This window comes from Ambystoma mexicanum, chromosome 6q (assembly GCF_040938575.1).
Source record: "Ambystoma mexicanum isolate Mex_15411 chromosome 6q, UKY_AmexF1_1, whole genome shotgun sequence".
NCBI classification, from domain to species: domain Eukaryota; kingdom Metazoa; phylum Chordata; class Amphibia; order Caudata; family Ambystomatidae; genus Ambystoma; species Ambystoma mexicanum.
The window spans coordinates 604,741,839-604,759,708 of NC_090937.1; the positions used below are offsets into that span (position 1 = coordinate 604,741,839).

The 17,870-nt window shown below is 43.5% G+C and overlaps 1 protein-coding gene across 1 annotated transcript in view; it reads left to right on the top strand.

Annotated features, from left to right (window-relative positions):
* Positions 1 to 1,564: 1,564 nt before the first annotated feature.
* The window catches only part of NAA15 (N-alpha-acetyltransferase 15, NatA auxiliary subunit), a 1,171,626-nt gene continuing 1,155,320 nt past the window's right edge, over positions 1,565 to 17,870 (top strand). The window contains exon 1 of the mRNA XM_069631086.1: positions 1,565 to 1,760. Coding sequence (XP_069487187.1) covers positions 1,707 to 1,760 — 54 coding nt within the window. The 5' untranslated portion in view covers positions 1,565 to 1,706. The remainder of the gene's footprint in view (positions 1,761 to 17,870) is intronic.

A 17,870-nucleotide genomic window follows, 5' to 3' on the forward strand; every position in this document is an offset into this window, starting at 1 on the left:
ACAATGCAATGTGTGGGGCATGTTAACATTTGCATTTCTATCCATATGCGAATCAGGCTAACGTTCACAATCCTGTGAGGGTCTGGGGCAGGCTAATGTTCACAATTCTAACTAAGTGCGGTACTAATAACATTCACAATCTAGTATGGGTCTGGGCAGGCTAAGGTCATAGTTCACTAGATGCGGAAGTGGCAGTGCTAACATTCAGAATCCCGCCTGGGTCTGGCGCAGGCCAATGGTAACAAATCTACTAAGAGCAGCATTGCTAACATTCACAATCTAGTATGGGTCTGGGCAGGCTAATGTTCAAAGATCTAATTAAGTGAGGTATTGCTAACATTCACAGTCTAGTAAGGGTCTGGGCAGGCTAATGTTAACAATTTTAACTAAGAGTGGCATTGCAAACATTCACAATCCTATCTAGAAGTGACGGGGGATACTGTTTACAATTCTAACTAAGAGCAGCATTGCTAATATTCTCTGTCTGCTATATGATTGTATCACCGTGGGGGCCTGGGGCTACCATCCTGCAAGGCGTTGGGCCTCACAACATAAATGACTAACTCTTTTATTCTGCAGCTCTGAAGCTGCTGCCCTGTGTCCTGGGGCCGGGTTCTGAGGCAGCAGCCTGTGGAGCTATAAATAAACTTGATAATCTAAAAACAGCAGTTGGATCAAACAACGAAATCTGTAGGTGGTAGGAATGTCTAAAAAAACAGTAGTCTACAGCCTAAATCGGTAGGGCTGGGCAGTGGGTGTGTGTCTTGCTCGTAGTCATCAGTTATGTTGTGGGCTGCAGTATTACACTACTCAGATTACAGGTAGTATCTTTAATTCACGTTGCGTGAATACACGTAAGGGGTTAGGAACAGTTGATTCACTCCTCTAACAAATCATAAGTGCCATTAAAGAGTTCCTTATCATGTGCGACTGCTGTCTTCTTCCTCGAAGGAAAGGCGCTATGGTGCGACCGTACTCTCCGCGCTATCAACGTTAATGTCGCTCTCCGCGCTTCTGCCTCCGCATTAAGTCCTGTGAAGATACGGGCTGACCTGCATCTCGCTATACTCAGTCTACAGAGTTGTAAAAAAAAAATACAAAAAAGTGGTGGGTTAAATGAAACATTTAGAGATTTTAGGGTGATGGGTGTGGTTATGCAAATATGCAGATGTTTTGGGGCGGGGAATGTGAGTGTGGCCAACACACAAGTGATCCTTGAGCCCTCTGAAAAGTTAGCATCTGTAGCATGCAGACAAGAACGATAAGTGGTACTACCGATATACCATAACATACATTTTTTAACACATGATCACACGTTGGGGACATTCTTACGCAATGCTCCTATCCTCCTGCAGATGTCCTTCGTGCATCTAGTAAAAAGTTGACATCTTTTGGGGGGGGTGATTTTTTATTACAGTACTAGGTGTGGGGCTTGGTGGGAAGACGAAAATTGAACACAATGCAGAAGACTGCTCGGGGAGCAAGGCAGACACACCACTCTGCTGAGTCTGCTCTCCCTAACTGCTGTGCGTGGGCAAAAGAAACGTGGGGTCATGGCGCAGGCGCAGTCCTCTTCCCCGTGACCCGGGAGGGGAAGCCCAGTCTGTCGGCCATTTTGGCTCGCGCTGTGGATCTGTTCAACAAACACGTGAAGCTCAGCTTGTGGCCCCGTGAGCGCGGAGCAAGGCGCACGGGGAGCTGCAGAGATGCCGAGTGTCAACCTCCCGCCCAAGGAGAACGCTCTCTTCAAACGCATCCTGGTGAGAGCCGGAGGGGTGGACCAGGGCCCGCAGAGCTAAGGGATAGGCTATGCACCCGGCATTTGAGGGGTGGGGGTGTTTAGGCTTAACCACGCCTCTCCGGGTGCAGTGTCTGCTAGCCTTCTTGGGCTGTTTGGGGCAATGTGAAACAAGGGCCGGATGATTACGTTTCTGCCACTCTATGGGGCTGGTCTTCTCGCCTGTAACTCATACATTGTATACATGGGAAGCACCTTCTCTTAGCCTGCGTGACAGCGATTGCTTCCTTTGCCGCAATACGTGCACAGCCCAGTTGCTCTACACACCCGACGAGTAGTGTTTTTTTTGTAAAGGTTTAGTTGTCGACAGTCTTGCTTGTGCTTGAAAGCAGTGTAATGACACCTGCTGCTAAATGAACATTGTGACATATAGCCGTCCTTGGGGTGAGAGTTCTCCTTAAATAGGGGCAGTGAATAAGCTATCATTTCCATGTACACGTCTCCAGCCTTAGCCCTTTTGCACCTATTAGAAGTTATTTGATGGCGCTTTCCTCCCTTTGAGTGTGGCCAGAATGACATCGACATCTTCCTACCCAGTGCGTCCCGCAGGAAAGATTGTCTTGCGCACAAGGAGCAATGTAATGCATCTGTCCGACCCGCAGGCTTAACACGGGGTTTATCCTCCTATTGGGCTATGGATGTAGCGTAACTGATCGGCACGTTTCACTCAAGCACTGGCTACAAAAAAACCACTCAGAAATCTAAAAAACATTTTCATCCCGAGTCTCTGCGTCGCAGAAGTGAAAGGACGTTACATGCTCTAGTTCTGGATCTGTGGACGAGTGTAATTAAGGCCGAGAGTTCATATGTAGACACCCGCTTTTGTGTTGCATCACGAATACTTTAAACACGACCTATCCTCCACATGGAGTAAAGTACTCGCACCCTTCACAAAATAACTTATGAGCACATACAATACTTAGACCTCTTATAATAAAAACAAACCCAAGCACATGGGTGGATGTTTGTTTTGCACTGACTCGTGTCACGAGCATTCTGTTATTTGTGATGACATGTCAACTAGTTTGAAATATGCATGATATATGCTTATATTGCTTCTGTATCGCTGTGGATACACCACTTTCGGTCCGAGGGTTATTTTGGTTTATTGGCCAATTGATACCAATCGGAATCGGGCCACCATTTGCTTGACTGGGATGTCACACCAGGTCACATTGATCCTCGCATACATTCTATGTTAAATTAACCCTTTTCCCTCGGTTAGAATTGGGTGTCCGACTTTTGTGGGTTCATCGTCTTGGGCAACTTCCAGGTCATCCAGTGTGGAAAAAAAATAGTTAAAACATACTTGCAGCTTAATTTTTACTCGTGGTTTTTACTGATGTGTGCATTTGGTCCATATGTTTTATATTTGTTATTATTGCGTTCCCTTTCATGTATCTTTCACATCTCAACTGATAATACATTAATCGAACAGTGTAATGTTTGGACACGGGATGTCTTATTGCTTAAGGCTTTTGGGGGTGGGGAAATGATGAACACTTATACCATATAGGAAAGGTGTAATACTGAGTGTACAGGTTAGCCCACCGGCTCTGTCAGCAACGCAACTGTAATAAATACTGAACATTCCTCCTGAGCATCTCTTCCCCTCACATTCCATATTCTACAGCTGACCATGATTGCACTGCTATTGTGACATAATATATTACACACCTCCCTTCTTTATACAGAAGCACACATATTGAATGAAATTGGTTCTATCTCTAACAATTGTCCTAGACACTAAGACGGATATACATCCTGAAAATAACTAATGAAATAGCTCATGAAATAAACCCAGTTATGAAATACCTTTTTAAAAAAAACAAAAAAACTGTTGGTGCTGAAATAGCAACCTGTATGAACACACTACATCTGGTTGTCACAATGTCACAACGCAGTTACAAAATGTGTTCTAACTCACATAATCCTTTAAATATAAAGGTTTTCCCCATACACGTTTTATTACTTTCTCCTGCATCACATTTCTTTTCTCGTGTCTAATGTTCCCTCCATGGCTTGTATTCCTACCGTCTGAATTGGAACTTGTGGATGATAGTAACAACTCTTGCAAATCCTATTGACATTCCACACCCTTCCATCAGAAACTTTCACAGATCCATGAAATCTCTCCATGAACTGTATAGGTCTTGACAACTTGGCATGACTTCCTGCTGATATTTGGAGAAGTTTATGACTTCCTGCTGATATTTGGGGAAGCTTAACTCTTAGCCAATCACCTACTTTTACAACACATTCTTTCACCGCCTTTCTGGCATCAAAATAAGTTTTGTTCTTCACCTGTCTACGGAGTATTTTCTCCTCCGTATCTTTAAAATCAATATCTCTCTTTTGAGCTTTTCCCAACCATGAAGGACAACCCCTAGTATTGGGTTTTCTTCCTCTCAACACTTCAAATGGTGATATACCTGTGGTAGAATGCGGGGTAAACCTATGTGCAACGATAGTCTCTTCCACAGCTTTCTTCCAGTCACCACTAATGCTGTTCTTAATGACTTTGTTAAACCTTTCAACAATTCCATTAGTTTGGGCATGATGTATAGAACTGGTTTTATGCTCAACACCATTATCCTTAAACAATTTCATCACTTCTGACACTAGCTGTACACCATTATCAGTGATTAGTGTGGTGGGATATCCTACAATTTATTAGTTTTTTCAAACAAACAATACAAACCAAACATGCAGTGCATATATCAAATCCAATTGTACGTTGCTTAATTCTGATCACTGCTTCCCTTATCCCACCCCCCATTTTGAGCATATTACTTTCCACATTCCGTTCCTGCATCTTGTGGTAGGGTCTCCCGTTCCATGGGTTCTGTCGGGTCTTGTATTGACCCAAACAACTCCGCTATTAATAATTTCCAGGCCATCAGGGTATTTGTCTCCTAATCCCCCCCCCCCCCCCCCCGCACTGCTCGCATCTTGCCATATCATGGTTTCTGCATCCGCGCATTTCTGCAAATCTTTCCACCACACCTCTACTCGTGGTCTGTGGCATGTCTTCCTCTTCCACCCCATAGCAATTCTCCTCTTTGCAAGCACATATGCCAGATCTTTCAATTTACTTACATGCTTGAATTTCTGTGATCTAGGGAACCCCCCTCAAAAAACAGGCCCACACTGTATCCATCACAATCTTGACCCCTTTCTCTGCTAGTTTTTGTGCCACTTCACTCCAGAAGCGCGCAATAACCGGGCATGACCAAAACATATGCACCATACCCTGCCTTCTCTTCATCACATTTAGGGCATGCTTGCCGTCCTGCATTTTCAAACCTAGATATCCTCTGGGGTGTCATGTACGCCCTATGCGTAATAGACAGTTGTATCTGCTTTAATCTCACATTCCTCAACACCTTCTTATGGTACCCCTGGGCCCGTTCTCACATCCCGTCCTCCATCGGGGCTCCTACTTCCGCTTCCCAGTCTTGTCTCAATTGTGCTATCTCTTTCCCAACCTTGGACATCATCATCTCCTATATTCTAGATATCTCATGTCCCCCCCACCGCTATATCGTATATTATATCTATGGTAGCATCTGGTTCTTCCTCTAGTACCACTTCAGGCCATGTTCTGTTAATTCTCTGCACCATTCTGTGATATGTAATATACTGGCCCGTGTGTAACCCGGTTTCATCACCCAGCACCTCAAAGTCTATGATAGTCCCCTCTCGCCAAATATTACCAGTTGTTGCTAACCCAACGGGTTGCCAGTGGTTTCTGATTATCACCCGTAGCTACCTTTTCCCCCTGCCAGTGCAACTAGTAGTACCTGCAGGAAACATGGGGATGGGTTCTCCATCGTCTGGCATGCCCTGGGCCACATCTTCCACCCAAGTATCATCATTTTGGGACTCCCTTCCATTTATGTCCTGGGCAACCACATCATCTCTTTCAAGTAAAATGGGGCACAATCTTGTCCAAACAACCTGGATTCAGAGGTCACTTCATCTGAGAGCCATTTGGCAACATACTGCAGTTGGATTGCTACATAATAGACCTCATAATTAGGCAGTTTTATCCCCCCTTTCTCATAAAAGTTCTGTAACTTCCATAGTGCCACTCAGTTTCGCGTGCCATGCCACAGGAAATCCCTGCACATACTGTTCAGTTTAATGAAGAACTTCTTGGGTATCAGGTGTGGTATATTCCCAAAATAGTGCAGGAGCCTAGGTAGGGCCACCATCTTTAGCATTGCCCCACGTCCCATCATTGCCAAAGGCAGCTTCACCCAGAACCTCATGCAATTTTCGATTTTCTTAATGGCTACCTCCGTGTTGCGCATATGCTCCTTCCACTGTATGGTATACATCTATCCCAAAATAACGAAATGTGGTAACCGCCCATGGTATCTGTAACACTGGTAACTGTTCCACTGGAATCCCTCTATATCCACCTAATGGGAACATGCTATCACCGCTATACCAGACAACCCCCCACATATCTCTTCATCACTTGTAAAATGTATTTGAGATTTTCTTCCGGGTGCCGCAAATACAGCAGCATGTCATCCGCATATAGGGAGATCAGATGTCGTTCCCCTCCCACAGCAATGCCTATAATGTCATATTGTTGTTGAAGTATATTGCTAGGGGTTCCAGGGCCAATATATTGAGCATTGGAGACCACAGACATCCTTGTCTGGTACCTCTGCGGAGCTGCCATCTTTCCGATATCACTGCTCCCGTTTTAACTCTGGCCAGCGGTTCACTATATAGCATTTTCAGCCCACTGTATATATCCAGGCCCCATCCCATAGCCCGCCAGGGCCGCCAACAGCCATGGCCACTTGACCGAGTCGAAGGCCTTTATTGCGTCCAAAGATGCAATTGCCATGTCACCCTCGTTCTCGCTCCCAAACTCAATAACTTGCTGGAGTCGTCTATGATTATTGGATATATACCTAGAGCCCGTCTGATCGTGGTGTATTAGTTTACCAACAACCCTCTTCAGTCTGTTTGCCAAAATAGCCATCAGTATCTTGCTGTCTTGATTCAACATCAACAAAGGTCTATAAGAACTGCAGCTAGGCCCAGGCTTGTTAGGTTTGGGAAGCGGTATTATAATCGATTCTCTAAGTGACTCTGGCAATCTTCCCACCTCAAATGCCTCATTCAACAATTCTAACAGTGGGGGGAGCACCTCTTCTTTATATACGTTATAGTGTGGCGGGATATCCTTCCCTCCTGAAAATTACATCCAAAAATGAGATGATCGCCTTAGAGCATACATTTTTCATCCATTTCCACCCATTTGGATAGAATGCCAATGAGTGTGACGCAATACTTTAATGTTTCTTCACTTCTCACTGGAGTTCCAATGTCGGATCCAACATGTTCCCATGCAATGCTGGGTATAGCCATAACCGTCATTGATTCTTGTCTTGTGATGTACACTTTGGCTGGATCCTCACATTCACAACATTCTCTTGAGTCTCTCCACTTCTAGATCCATACCAGGCCACTAGAAATCTTGTCTAACAAGTTGTTTAGTCTTTGTCATACCCTGAACACGTGCCAGTTGTAATATTCTTTTCCTTACCCCTACATGAGGATACACTATATTATTTTTCATATGCATCTCATCAATTATATGTCGGACAGCTTCTGGAATATCTCCTTCTAATTTCATTGCTCTTCCCACCATTCATCAAATGTTCCTTCACTTTCTCTAAAATGTCATCAGTTGTCATTGCCTGCATCCATTCTTCCTCTGAAACTGATTGACATTTAATATTTGTTCCTCTTCACTCTCATCATCAGTAACATTTGTTAACCTTGATGGGCAATCAGCAGACTTCTTGACACTGGGCACATATATGCCTGCTACCCATTTCCTAGTTCTAAAAGAAACCTTATCCAACCCTTTGGTCATGAGAATTTCTTTAGTGGTATGTGATCCGACCTCACTACAAATTTTGTACCCCAAATAAATGTGCACAACTTTCCAATGGACCACTTGACAGCCAACAGTTCCTTCCCTATGGTCGAATAATTGTATTCTGTCTCTCTAAATACTCTTCAGGTCAAAGCAATGGGATATTCTACTCCTTCAACTTGAGACAATACATCCCCTAGGCCTTGGTTGCTGGCATCTGTGGTAATTATGCTTTTCTTGTTAGGATTGAATGATTTCAAAGTGGGAGCATTATTCAGATCTACATTTATCTTACTACATTCACATTGTTCACTCGACTCAAACTTCATTCTTCTTGACCAATTTCCTCATATTAAATGTTTTGCTTGGATAATTTTAAGGACTATGCATTTTATATAAGGATATGTATAAATGGGGGGGAGCTTTGATAATGGATTTTAAATGCAAATCATTTTAGATGTTTATTGTAATTGCAATTGTGTCTCAGCATGGTGACTGATCACCACCATGGCTGGTGGCGCAACACATTCCCAAATTTAGGATTAAGAGATTTTTAAATGCATATTTAAATGGAGAGTTTATGTTCTGAACAATTGATGTGAAGTTTCGTGATTCAGCACAATGCGTTAGTGTGATTATGGGAGTATGTGACGCATAGGTGCGCACAGTTGGCAGCAGGTTCTGCAATAGTGTAGTAGTTGTATACGTGTAACAAGTGTATACATGTCTGGAGTTGCATGTTTGTAGAGTTGCACATTTGTGGAAGTCAACGTGTGAGTATGTACACGTTGTGTAGTATTTGTGCAAAATATGGGAGTTGTATGCATACAATGGGGTTAGGTTCTCACATGCTGGCCAAGTGTGTTTACCAGTGTAGATATTCTCTTAGGGCATGGGGCCCATTTATTTCTGTTTGAGGTCTGTTAGTCGGTTTTCATTGCAGATTGTGCGCATGAAATCTGGGGACATAGGTCCTCAGAGTAGTAGTTGATTGTCTGCGTTGAAGGTTATCGCTTGACAATTCTTTCATATATGTTAAGGTTGGAGTTTTAGTTATGAGCAAAGTTTGTTCTCCTAGTTTCTGTAGTGCCAGGCGGTGCATACGGGAGGAGGTACTTTGTTGTTATTGCACGCCAGTTTTGGCTTTCAATTGTATTGGAGGGCACACAGGTGGTAGGCCAGTGGTTATTTTGTGGAGTTTTAGTGCATATCTGGACCAGGTAGGGTCCATCCACTGGCATCGGTTACTGGACTTACTTTCAGTTATATTTGTTGAAATTTAATTTCTGAGTTTTCAGGTCACACCATTGTTCCATCCTTGAGGTGTATCTGATTTTGGGTGTGCACATTTTGAGGTTTGCATAGCGCTACCATTTTTCCATCTTAGTAGTGGTTTGTTTTGCAGTTTTACATGGCCCTTTTTGCTATTGTATATTTTGCGCCACATCTTTCTATCGTGGTTGCATTTTGTATTGTTGTGATCTTTGTGTCGTATGTCTTTTTCTCTAGATTTTTCATTCCTTTTTCATGTTTTCTCTAGGGGAGGAGGATGAGGCATGGTTGTTCGGATATTTGTTAGTGCATGGGATCATTGTTGGCATGTTTAGGACTTTCTGTTTTGGCCATTGTGTAAGTTTTCTAGATTTGTGGCTACACTATTTTGGCAGGTGAGTTGGCTTCTGTCGGGGTGTTGGGTTTGTGCTCAAGTGTGGCAGACTTGAGGCCAGGAGTGGCAGGCCTGGTGGAAGATGTTTTGGTTTTTGTTTGTCCTTTGTGGCAAGATTGTGCTTGGTGGGGGTGGCACCAGGACCCTGGTGTGGCAGGCCAGGGTGGAAGGAGTAGTAGAAATGTTGTGGTTGTTTAGTCCTAGCATGGTTGTGAGTTTGAGTTTGTGCTATTTCTTTTGATTGTAAAAGGGGGGGTTGTATCCTGCATATGTATGAATGAGGTCTGAGTCAGTATAAGAGCTGTGTTGGAATGCTAGGGGAGCTTGGAGTGTTGGGGCACCTAGGAATCCCAGGGAAGACGGATGGGGACTTGGAGCTGGGCAGGGAACCAGGGTAGAAGCTAATGATCTTATCTCTCCTACTTTGAATACTGAACCTGTAACTAAGACAATAAAGCGTGTTCCATTTTTATACTTACCTGGGTCAGCCTGGTTCCTGCTCCTTGTGATTACTGGCCCAGGGTAGATCCTGCAGGAGGCAGGATACATCATAATACTACGCCATGCACAAAAACAATATCACTTTATCCTTGCTAGTGGGACTGGGAGAATGTGTAATGTTGTTTACTGATTACACCCTGGGTCTGATGCCTTTGTCTGACATTTCATGACCCAAATACTGTATGCATGACCTATTGAATTTGCACTTGTCTTTGCTAAGTGTAAGACGAGCTTCCTTAAAGATGTCTAACTCTATGAATCCTATTGTGCTAGTTTATGGGGAAAACCATGACATCATCTTGGAAACCTAAAACACTTTCTATCTGATGAAATAGTTGATACATTATCCTCTGAAAAACAGCTGTAGCAGAAATTAAACCAAAAGGCATCCTCTTACATTGGAATAACCCCTCCGTGGTGATAAATGCTGTAATGGTTCTAGAAGTGGGATGTAATTTGATCTGGTGGTACGCAGGTCTCAAATCTAGAGTACTCATATTGGCACCCATAACATTTTAACTGCCATGGGTTTTCCCCCCAATGCCAAGGCCTTCTTTTTTGGTGATTTTGGTATTTCGCCATTCAATGCCTTCTAACATTTTCTGTTTCATTAACCCCTTAAGTGCCAAGAACGAGATATCCCGTTCTTGTCAACAAGGAGGTAATCCCAAGGACGAGATAACCTTGCCTGTGGCACTTGCGGGGTTAATAGTGCCAAACATTTCCGTTATATTGGGTAACGGATGCCTGTCTGGAATTACACACTTATTTACACATCTGAGGTCAATGCACAAACTCAATTTTCCTTTAGGTTTGTACACAATAACTAAAGGGGAAACCCATTCTGACGATCCCACCCTTTCTGTGACACCCTGTGCTTCCATTTTCTGTAGTTCTTTCACTGCACCTTTGATGGCCAAAGGAACCAGTCTCGCTTTTTGGACTACTGGAACAGCACCATCTATATTTTTTTTTGTTTAGTTTTTTTGTTGTTTTTTTAAAAAAAAAAATTAAATACTTTTTATTGATTTTAAAAACACACCTAACTTTACCAACGTGTCGGACATTAGCATATATGCTTCACATAGTTATTTTCACATGTTTACATCAGTCCCCCCCTCCCACCCCTTTAACTCGAGCCCCTACTTCAATACCTCAGAATTCGTTCCTTAGGGTTTCTCCCCCTCCATGTTCTCAAGCGTGTCATCGTGTCTAAGTTCAGCGTGAGAGGGAACAGCACCATCTTTCATCCGAATTTTATGATTTAAGTTCTCAAAAGTACCAAGTTCCTCACAAAATACTAAATGTTGTTCGAGTAAACTAGTTGATGCCTCTTCATCCACAGTATATACAGCTTCCTGGGCACTTGGGTCTAATTTTATTTTAAGTCTCCTTTGATGTGACCAGCTCATAATGGAAGTCTTCCTTTCTTGGAGACTTATTTATTTATTCGAATTTGTAGGGCGAGCAGCAGCCCGGAGACTCGTGGCGCTTATTACAGTTTTCTTAGTTACAAATGAATTTAAAACCAAAGGCAGTTTACAGTACAGGCAGGTGAAAGAGCAGAGCAATTCAAGGATTAGATGAAGAGGGAGGTTTTGAGTTTTCTTCGGAAAGCAAGGAGCATATTTTCTGCTCTAATGTCAGTGGGTAATGCATTCCATTGTTTGGTTGCAATGTGGGGGAAGCCTAGCCCGCCGGCTTTAGACTTGTTGATGCGTGGGGTGTGCATTTGGTTTGTGTAGTGCCTCCTGCTAGGTCGTGTGGGCGTAGTTTTAGATATCGTCTCTGATAGGTATGATGGTGCTGTGAGTGTGATGCATTTGAGGGTGAGGGTGAGGATTGTGAAAGTGATGCGCTTTTTGACCGGGAGCCAGTGAGCTGCTTGTTTGGCCTGGGAAATATGTTCCCTTTTGGGGATGCTTAATGCTGCCCGTAGCGTGTTGTTCTGTGTAACTTGGAGTCAGTGTACATTTCTTTTTTCCGATCTACCCACTAGATGGGCGTTGAAGTTTAGCAACAATGGTTGCTCTAGCTATTGATAGACAGTTGGGCCTGGATAGGTAGGGTTTTATGGCTTTTATAAGCTTGGTGGTGTGCAGTGAGGCGGAGGTAATGGCACTGAACTGCCTAGTCATGGATAGTGTGGAATCTATGTAGACCCATAAGGTTTTCACAATGTCTAGACGGGATAATCCATGTTATCAATGATGAAGTTGGAGGAGAGCTTGTCGAGTTTGGCTAGTGTAGCTTTTTGATAATTCCGGTCTTGTCCCCGTTTAGGGAAAGGCCATTCGTCGCCATCCAGGCCTGGATAGTGGAGTTTATTTGGTGAAGCGCTTCCGTCTTTGTTAAATAGTCCAGTGAGAGGTAGGGGTACTTGAGTATAGTCAGCGTAGTTGGTATATGCGATCCCAAGTGCGTCGAGCTTGCCGAAGAGGGGCTTCGTGAACAGGTTATACAAAGTAGGTGCTGTGCAGGAGCCCTGTGGGACTCCGCAGTGGATGGTGGTGGGGGCTGTGGTGGGGGCTGCGTTGGCTATGCTGGAGAATACCTTCATTGCCCTGCCTTCCAGGAAGGAGGTGATCCAGCGAGCTGCTCCTTTGGAGAAGTTAGCTGAGTTGGTAAGGTGAGAGTCTTGTGGTCCACTTAATCGAAGGCAGCTCAGAGGTCTAGGAGTAACAAGAGGGCTGGTTTACCATTGTCCATGATTTGGGTGATCTGGTTTTTTAGATCCACTAAGGCTGTTTCCGTGTCGTGTCCTTTGCGGAAGCCAGATTGCCTGGATCCGAGGATGGAATGAGTTTCAAGGAAGTGTTGGATCTGGCTATGTGCGGCTTTATCCAAAATCTTGAGGAGGTAGGGCACAGTGGTTATGGGTCGGTACTTGTTGGGCTGTTGGGGGTATAGGGTGGATTTCTTTTAGAAGGGGGCAAACCCAGGCCTCTTTTAGGCCTGCAGGGATAGTGCCTGTTCTGAAGGAGGCATTGATGAAGGCTGTCGGAAGCGGTGTGAGAAGGTCGGCACATTCCTTGATGAGTTTAGGAGGACATGTGTCACCTTTGCACATGGAGGGTTTTAGGTTTTTGAGGAGGTTGATAACTTCTGTTTCAGTGATGTCACTGAATGAGAAGAGGGGTTGGTGGAGTTAGTTGGATAGGGAGTGGAGGCTGTTTGTTTGGGCCCAGGGTGATGAGGAAGGGTTTTGCAGTGGTCCTGGATTATTATTATTATTTTTTTTGAAAGAGGTTGATTTTGTTTAGCTTGGCAGATTGAATACTGGCACACGAGGCTTCGTCTTTGATGATGTTGACAGGGGTGTTGGGAGGAGAGATGAGTTCATTGAAGATGGCGAAGATTTCCTTAGATTGTGAGTTGGCATTAGAGATGCGGACGTTAAAGGAGTTAGCTTTGGCTTTGGTGATGGTGGCTTTGTAACGGCGGGAGATTAGGTAGAAACAGTTTTAGCAGTGTCACTAGGGTTAGTTTGCCAGTTTTTTTTTGTGCCTCCCTTTTGCGGGAGCGAAGGGACTGCAGTTCTTCTGTAAACCAGAGTTGGCGTGCAGGGATTTTTTTTTTCTTTATTGCTTTCAATTGGGGCTATTGAGTTGATGGCTTTGGTGAGCGTATCTTTGTATATGTCTGCTAAGGTGTTAGGTATTTGAACAACATAAAAGAAATCCACATATATACACCAATCAATTTTTGGAGGTATTTGTCATAGTAGTTTAGAAAAGACCTGTTCTAATGCTCAGGCGAGTCATCAAAAGGAGAAAGAAAAGTATACAGGTGTGTCTTCAAGGTGTCTATTTTTATTGCAAAGACAGATTATTTCAAAGTAGTAAATATAGGAAAAAATAAATAATTAAGAAAAATTTATAGCAAATGAAAAGATTACACAACATTTTTGTAGTCGCATAAGAGTTAAATTGAAAAGTACAAAAAGATCAAAATAGTTGAGCATTAACATCCACAGCTTGTATTTGACAAGTTAGACGCACATTGATTAGAGTTGACTTGTGTATTCCCTAGTAGTAGACCTAACTCTTACTAGATTGGACTGTCAGAATTTGGAATATTTTGGAATCCTGGCTGGTTGGATATACGGGTGTAATAGTTTTGTGTATGTGCATGATTGGAGTCATCATGTCTAGTTTTGTTAACTTGCCAAATCTGCCAACGTGTTTGCCAGTATTGCAGGATACTGATGTAAGCAGTGCTTCCTAAGGTAGTAAACCACAAGTTATTTACAAAGAAAGAGAGGGGAAAAGGTGTGGTTATGAGAAGCACTGTAGCCTGTTTCGGCTGGCCGGAATTGGTGGCATCAAAGTTCAGCCTTCCTCGGGGCAAAAAGAACCGTAGTCTCCTGAGGTAAAGGGAGAGGGGGGCGCAGAGAGAGAGATACAAAGGTGTATCAATGGTGCGTAGAAGACACAGCAGTAATTGCTTTTTCCTAATGGAACAGTCTAAACATGTGCTAAAAGACATTTGCAAAGAGAAGGCCCCCTCTATACTCATCCTGAAATTCAAAAAGGAGTCTGAGGTGTGTGATCTTGTTTATTTATTTCTAATGCGCACCAAATCCAGAAGTAATGGGGCGCAGCAATTCGAAGATGCAAGTCTTACAAAGTTTCAAGTAGTTCACAATATAAGCACATAAATGTACAGGAAAATTACTTACAGGCAGGGGATAGGTATAAATGTTCAGATTATATGTAATTCAGATCTATGCAGTACAATTCCAACTATTATTTACAATGATGGGCAGTGTTGGCGAAGTGTAATATTGTGTAGGCAGTTGTGAGAAGTCTAACTAGCCTTCAGTCAAATTGAGATGGGCGATATATCTATTTCTAAAGTGTAGGTAAGGTTGGTCTACTCTCAGCTTGTGAGGCAGGGAGTTAAGAGTTTTGCAGCCTTCACAGGAAAACTATTGCCATCTATCTTGGTGAGCCTAAATCTCGGTACTACGAGGCATTTAGTATTGCTGACTCTTGTTGGCCTGCTAGAGGTTCTTCTCAACAGTTTGTCTATTAAGTAGCTAGGGGCAACATTGTTTAAAGCTTTGTGGGACAAGGAGGCCATTTTTAACTGTATTTTATTGTGGGTGGAGAGCCACTTGTGTCGACGTCTAGTCGAGGCAATGTGTACTTTAGCACCGCCGTAGAGAGCATTGCAGTAATCTAACCTAGAGAGGATTCATGCTCTAGCCAGGATAATGCAACTGTCCTTTGAGCGAAACAGCTTACAAGCTCTAACGAGCCTACATGTGTAGGCTGTGGTAGAGGCCAGAGATTTCACTTGTTTATCAAAGGACATGGTTGAATCAAGGTAGAAGCCAAGGGTTAAATGAAGAGTATTTGTGACCTAATGTATTGATGTTAGAAAGAGTACCTAGAATTATCAACTCTGTCTTGTCATCATTCAGGCATAGGCCGTGGGTGGCCATCCATGCCTGGATGATGAGATATACCCTATTCACCAGCGCCAAGTACTTAAAATGATCCCCAGAAAGCGGGAGGAGAATCTGTGTATCATCTGCATAGTTGGTGTAGATGATACCCAGAAGGTCCAGATCATCGAACAAGGGTTGGGTGAATATATTGTATAGAGTGGGGAAACGCAAGAGCCCTGAGGTACACTACACAGGATCGGGGTGGGGTCCGCCGCTGCCGATGGGGAGAACAACCCTCATGGTTTTCTCACTCAGGAAAGATTCTATCCATTTGATAGCCTCTGTGGAATAGTTGGCTGCTAAGTCCAGGTGCCTGCAAAGGACCCTATGATCCACCAGGTCAAATGCAGCTGAGAGATCAAGTAATGGGAGCAATGCTGTCTTCCCTTTATCTCTCAGCTCGTCAATCTGTTTTCAAGTCAATCAAGGCATTTTCTTTCCCATGTAGAGGGCGGAAGCCAGATTGTCTAACCCCTAAAAGTTTATGCAGCTCAAGGTACTTTTGAATCTGCGTATAGGTGACTTTGTCCAGTATTTTAAGTAGAAATGGTACCGTTGTGGGCGGTAGTTGGTAGCAATACGTGGATCTAAAGTTTGCTTCTTTAGGAGTGGAAGAATCCAGGATTGTTTTAAATTGGCCGGGATAGTGCCGGAGAAGAATGAAGCATTGATCAAGTTGGAGATAAATGGGGAGAGGTCATTAGCAGCATCTTTTATAATCTGTGCTCGACAAATATCTCCTTTACAATTGGATTGCTTAAGGGATAAAATGTTTTTTTCTACCTCTAAAACAGATGTTTTGGTAAAGCGGAATCTATTGGTCTGGTCAGTAGATGTATCACTAAGTGTAAGGGTATTAGCGGAATGTGGTAAGTTCAGATAATCTTTCTTTAGTTTTATTTTATTTTGGAGAGTGTTTATTTTATTAGCAAGAACCTGTTGAATGTCTGAGCACCAGGTCTTGTTTTTGTTACATATGTCAGGAATAGAGATCGGGGACTCAAGTTCTTTTAGTATGGTAAATAATTCCTTCATACTTGAGTTAAAATTGGCAATATGTTCGTTATAAGAGTTCCGTTTTGCTAGGCAGACTTCATTTTTATAATGTGCATAGGTAGTTTATTTATTTTTGTTCTCAATGGAGGGGCATAGTCTCCAGACAGTTCCACACTTTCTCTTCACTAGACTTGGGTCCTTTAGTTGTGGGGTGAACCACTTGTTAAGGTGGGCTTTAGCTTTACTTGTTCTTAATTTGAGTGGAGCAATTTTATCCAATGTGGTAAGCATGATTTTGTTGTATTCATGCACCAGGGTACTCGGGTCAAGATTATCAGGCAATGCTTTTAAGGTGGCGAGCAGGAATCACTTTGTCCATGGTGGTGGTCTTTTTATTTCTAGTTAGACAAGGTGGAGCCTTGTGTGAGGTCATTTGTTTGGGTCTGGTAGTTGATTCTGGAATCGCAGAGTTCCTATGGGCTGGCTGTGCTGACACAGGCATGTGTTTGTTTTAGGCTACAGGGGTGTCCCTGGTATGGGGAAAAGAAGGGGTGATATAACGCAGTAGTCATATAAACTTGTCTAGGATATCTTAGTAGCAATAGGCGGTTGAAAGTTTTACCTTTGTGGCCTTCACTTGGTTTTCTAGGTTATCTTGCTAAACCCTTAGGAGATACAGGGACAGGTGATGCGTGCAGCTGCCTGTAAAATTGGAGAGGGTGTCATTCGTCGGGTATGTTGTCAATAGGCAACATATGTTAGAACCACCACACAGCAAGTGTTGCAAACACGAGTTTAAAAAAAAACAAGATTTAAAAGAACGATGTTGTTTGAATTACTCTAGGTGCATAGATTAGTCTGAGTTCCAACCTTAAGGTGTTGGGGATCCCTACATAGGGGATGGCTCTCAAACGTGGTGAGAAATTAATCCTCACAATTATAAATGTGTTGCTGAGGGTTCAGCGTCAACCAGGGCTGTGTGGAAATCACATCGTAGAGTAATCGCCCCAAATACTGAAGAGAAAAAAACAGAACGAATCTGTTTAGACTTCCACCCAGACTCACTATCCTCTAAAGTGTCAGACCACAGACCGGGAAAGCGACTTATTTTCAATTCAAGGGGCGGGGCTAGGAGTTGTGTACGTGGTCTGGAGCTAGTGTCAACTCATGTCTTCGCAGAGTGAGTTTGGAAAACCTCGGTGGTAGGTACATGCGCAGAATGAAGCGCTTCTATTAGGGCTTGATCAGTTGCCTGGGAAACCTCCGCACAGGCTGTGCCAGCTGGGAGAGTGCTGCCGGCGAGGGGAGTGTCTGCTGTGGATAGGAATCGGAGTTTGGATTCCTTTTCTAAGTGAGGTGGACATATGTAAAAAGACTGAATACGGTGGTGCGCGCTGCTTGCCAATGAACAGCTTTATTTTGGGTTGTTGTGCACGGCTGTGGGAAAGGGTGTTGACTAGTATTCCGTAGCCTGCACATGCGTACATGACATCTGGTATAAGGACGCTTGATCTGTCGTCGGGGCAACTAAGTGGTAGGCTGTTCG